Raw genomic sequence first — 4911 nt, 5'->3', positions numbered from 1 at the left:
CTTCTTCAACAATTCCATCTTTGAGAAATCAACTCCACACATCTTTATAAACCTCTTCCGATTCATTTGTGGCATAATCATACATTTTAGTTCTTATTTTGATTTTGTGTAGAATAATATTTTCACTTATAAAAATCATCTGACCTTTATCATTGCCATAAATATACACGGATTCCATAGTAATGTAATAAACTATTAGCAAATCATAATACTATTTAGAGATATAATATACATTGAGAGTTTGAACGATTTTTTTGTTTTAGTAATGCTACTTTACAAAGTTCAACAATACATGAATTCATATTATAAGTTCTAAAGAAAATACATTTTACTTTATCAAAACATCTGTATATATTTGTTACTAAAAAAAATTGGTCTAAACTAAACTTGATACCATTCATTAGTTTCAATATTAGTGTATTAGACTTTTATGCTGCATCTCTTAATTATTTGTCATTATTATTGTTTGGGGTGACGGTAGCCTGCTCATCTTCTAGTTTTGTCACTCGCGCTTTCATTCAATACACAATGATTTGATAAGAACTTTCAATGTCGTTTTTTAATATGTCACTTAGTCAAACAGCCTTTTTTTTAAATAATGCATAAAACGAAAGTTAATACAAGGAAGCGATTTGTAGTTTTTTTTTTATCAAATTAATCTACTTTGATGTCCTAGTTTGTTACTTGTGTGTACGCTATTAACATGAAGCACAAGTATATACAAAATGTATAACCAAACGCGTTTTGTTTAATCTTGTGTAATTCCTTCATTAATATGTAATAACCTGTAATTGAAATTAGATTATTATCGTGTGTGTATGTGTGCGTTTGCACCTTACATCTACCATTTTCGTTCATTGAAAAAAACAGTACTCTTTGTACAAACATTACAATGAAGTTTTAGATCAATTACCATCGCTCCCAATTTTGGACCATTCCCCTTCCCCCTTTACTACTACCACCCCTACTGCTACCTCCCCTTCCTCTACCTCCTCTTCCCATACCTCTTCTACCATCTCTTGACCTCGCTCCAGAGTAATTTCTAGCCACATCCTGACTAGCATGTTCGTTTTCTCTGTCCCTCCCTTGACTACTTCTAGGTCCAGTAACCTGGCCATCCGTACGATTCACATGTGCCTTACATGCATTGCGTTCTGTCCAGTCTATCCATTCTCTCCATAAAGCACTGCTTCTCAGAGTAGTCGAATTCCCAACTACGATCATACCTCTTCGCGCTCGGGTTAACAAAACATTAAAACGACGCTCGTTGTCAAGGAATCCTATTAAATTCGATTAAGAGGTACTAAGTTAGTATTGACAAGCAAACACCAGTGGCGCAAAAATATGATAATGCTCATCCTGGCAAGAGAATTTGTCAAAAAGTACATATAAAAACAATATATTATAAGATTACTATATTTGACCGGATTATTTTACTTAAATTTGAACGTTAATACATAGGCCTAACTGTTTCTGTTCGCCTTTCTCATATAAACGACTGACTTTCTGAAATAAAACGCCGGTCCTTAATACATATAATGTAATAGGCAAGCTACCATCATACCACCATACTTTATTACAGTATTTATGGCAGCTAAATCCACGTATAAGATGCAATGACTAGATGTTATGTCATACATACCAACAAGCTTGTCGTCATTCGAGCGAACCGCAGAAAAAATTATGACTTCCCTCTCCTGGCCTTGAAACCCATCTACTGTGTGGACGTCGATTTTTGGTTTTTGAAGCAGCTCTTTTAAGAGACGAACCTAAATGCAATTCGCCAGTCAACAAGCAATATTTTAATATATAATATTAGAATTATTGTATACTGTAGGTGAAATATTATATGAGAATAATTTATTCATTTGCATACTCAGTATGGAGATTTCGAAACCTTACGAAAACGATAACGAATACGTCATTACCATACGTCATTCGTGCCTACAATATCCTTGACAGTATGGTGTACGAGCTCGATATGATCCTTGATTCATGCAAAAGGCATGAATCGACTACGTTGTTACAGACATGCTACTGTAGGGGAAGGGCTGTCTAAAATTTTGAGACGTGCTGGTAACCGTATTCGTTATCGTTTTCGTAAACTCCCTAGTATTTGAATCATTACGAACATTTTCTAAAGAATGTAGGCTAAAATAATGTTCAAAACGATAACAATCTTTATATTTTAATATTGTTATTCTTTAATATAACAATTGGCGGATTTAAGTGGGGGCGGAGTACAACTGGCTTGGGTCCACACAATTTTTGAAAATAAAAAAAAAAGAAAAAAATATATATAATTAATTTTAAATATTAGTCTGAGAGTGCATTTTTCGACATATAGAAGAGCCATAGACATACAATTTCCTACATCAGGGTGGGGCTTATGTATGTCTGTAAAATTCCCAATCTGAACCCCTGCAATTTTAATTCATTCTTGGATTCGCCACTGAAAGCATCGCTCTTGTGAATCAAATCAATGTAGGCATATGAATGATTTGTAGCATACCTGTGCTGTATAGGGAGATATAATTCCAATTTCAGTTTCGTTGACATCTTTTGCTTTTAGCAACTGCTCCACTAATATTTTAATTTCATTGGCTTCTTCTCTATTTAATTTGGACTCACCAGCGGATTTCTCTCTGCTCTATAGAAAGGAAAATGTAACATACATAGCATTAAAATAAAATTGCAATTAGTGATTCGGTACACTATTCGTTTAAGTAAGAGTTTAAAAGACTCTTGACAGTTTTAAAGGGCTTTGCCTTTTAAAACTATATAGATTATGATATATAATTATCAAACTACAAAAAATTGGTTGTTATATACATATATATATATATATACATTCATATACATATATATATATACATATATATATACATGATACATATATATATATATACATATAGGCATATACACACATATAAATACATATAATATACACATATACACATGGACCTATACATATATATATATAATATATATATAAATTTATATATATAATATATATATGTAAATAAAAGTTGCTGCATAGACAGATTTGTATATAAAGTAAGAAGTCAAACGAAGTTCTGTATCTGTTTAAAAACAAGATATTTATTGTACTATTATTTTCGACCATAGGTCATCATCAGGTATTGATAGGATAGTGGATTCCGGTCAAAAGTACTAGTACAATAAATAAATACAGCAAATCGAAACAATGTACGTAGCTCCGTTGGTGATCACGAGAGTGTTACCTTAATCATGGAGGTATCCAAGAAAAGCAGCGGCTTTCCTTTATTATGAGGAAATCCAGATGGAAGAGGTCTGTCTTTTGCATCAACCCCATTCAGTAGCTGATTCTCGTAAAACTTTAAAGACGGAAATGCTGCTAGAGTTGGATGCATCCTGTACTGAATGTTCAGAAGATGTGTCGGAAAGGTTTGCCTAAGTCTATGAACAATTAAAAAAGGTCATGGTATATTTAAAGACACTATGTCAAGCTAAGAAAATTTATTTAAAAAAAAAAGCTTCCAATAAGCCAATTCGTAGTTCGAACTGCGCATGCCCGTATCCAAGCTAAGTCGACATAAACATGTGTTGTGTGTATCATGGTTTTTTATGTCGATTGATACGGGCATGCACAGTTGAAAAACAATTGTCTTCACTGTATTCTTTATGCCATTGGACGGGCAGCTGGCTCTCTTGAGTTGTTTCTTTTTTTTTTTTTTTTTTGCTCTAGCTGTCCCTGGCTATTATTTTTGTATTGTTTGTCTCTAAGATTAATTTTATATTTTTATGGTCGAAAATATTAATTCAGTAAATTAATCTTTTTTTAAATTTGAGTGAAAAATAATTAAAAAAAATTCGCTGCCCTATAAGACACACTATTATCATGGACCTATGGTCCATGCTATTATACTTGTAATCGATTTATCATTTTTAATCAATGTAATCAGTAGGCCTACATTTACTTTTGAAATCTGCTTTATATTGAAGGGGTGGATTTAAAAGGGGGATAAATAGGCTTTAACACACCCCCTAAAATTTTACCAGCATCTATATTTTTATAGTGAAATAATAGAATTGAATGTTGGCCTAAATTAAATTTAAGTCCTCTAAAATTACTAGATATCAGCCACAACAGCATCATGTGGGGATCATCCCATGGTAGGGCTGGGATGCTGATGTTGATTCAAAACAGTAGCCCCACCCCTCAACGAAAAATTCTGATCCGCCCCTGATCAATACAAAATAATGGAAGCGCTACCTTTCAAATATAGAGACTTCCAGCTGGTCAGCATTTGAGCTCTTCACTAGCGGAGGTAACTGCTTATCATCCCCGACAAGACATAATCTTTGGCAGCCATATTGTAGAGGCACCATCGCTGCCGGTTCAGTAGCCTGTGATGCCTCATCCAGAAGTACATGAGGAAAGTATTGCTCAGTCATATAGTTCGTACCTGCACCGATACAGGTACTGAATACAATCTAATTGACAACAAATAATAACGGATGACCATAGTGCAGGCCCGTAGGCAGGGGGTGGGGAGCAGAGAGTGCGGATGTACCCCCCCCCCTTAATTCCAAAAGGTCCACTTTTTAAAACCTATTATTTTACAAAATCATTCCTAATTATTACAAAATGCTATAGCATGCATTGCATTATATATTTACCAGCACATCCAGCCGTTGAATTTAAATAGGGCCTATGATATGAAATTTGTTGGAAATTTATCTTCTCCGGTGACTGCAGATTGATCTATAATATGAACAATGTTATCTGCAGGCCGGCAGATGTACAGGACATAATAACGTTACTTCTTGGCCCCCACAAAAAACCCAAATTAATGAAAATTTTAATAAAATATTCACGAATTATGTGTTTGAGAAATCCATTATATAAGACCCTCAAAATGCTAC

The 4911-nt window shown here is 33.9% G+C and overlaps 1 protein-coding gene across 1 annotated transcript; it reads right to left on the bottom strand.

Moving 5' to 3' along the window:
• Positions 1-909: 909 nt before the first annotated feature.
• Positions 910-4468, bottom strand: LOC117121026 (probable helicase MAGATAMA 3). The gene is made up of 5 exons (XM_033266123.1): positions 4259-4468; positions 3246-3441; positions 2513-2650; positions 1643-1769; positions 910-1280 (listed from the first exon to the last, which is right to left on the bottom strand). The coding sequence occupies exons 1-5, from the start codon at positions 4438-4440 to the stop codon at positions 910-912; spliced, it is 1014 nt and encodes a 337-aa protein (XP_033122014.1). The 5' UTR covers positions 4441-4468.
• Positions 4469-4911: the final 443 nt, after the last annotated feature.

Source organism: Anneissia japonica, unplaced genomic scaffold, assembly GCF_011630105.1.
Source record: "Anneissia japonica isolate Jap-2015-1 unplaced genomic scaffold, ASM1163010v1 scaffold287908_len133989_cov124, whole genome shotgun sequence".
Taxonomy (NCBI): domain Eukaryota; kingdom Metazoa; phylum Echinodermata; class Crinoidea; order Comatulida; family Comatulidae; genus Anneissia; species Anneissia japonica.
This window is presented reverse-complemented; position numbering and strand designations above follow the sequence as displayed.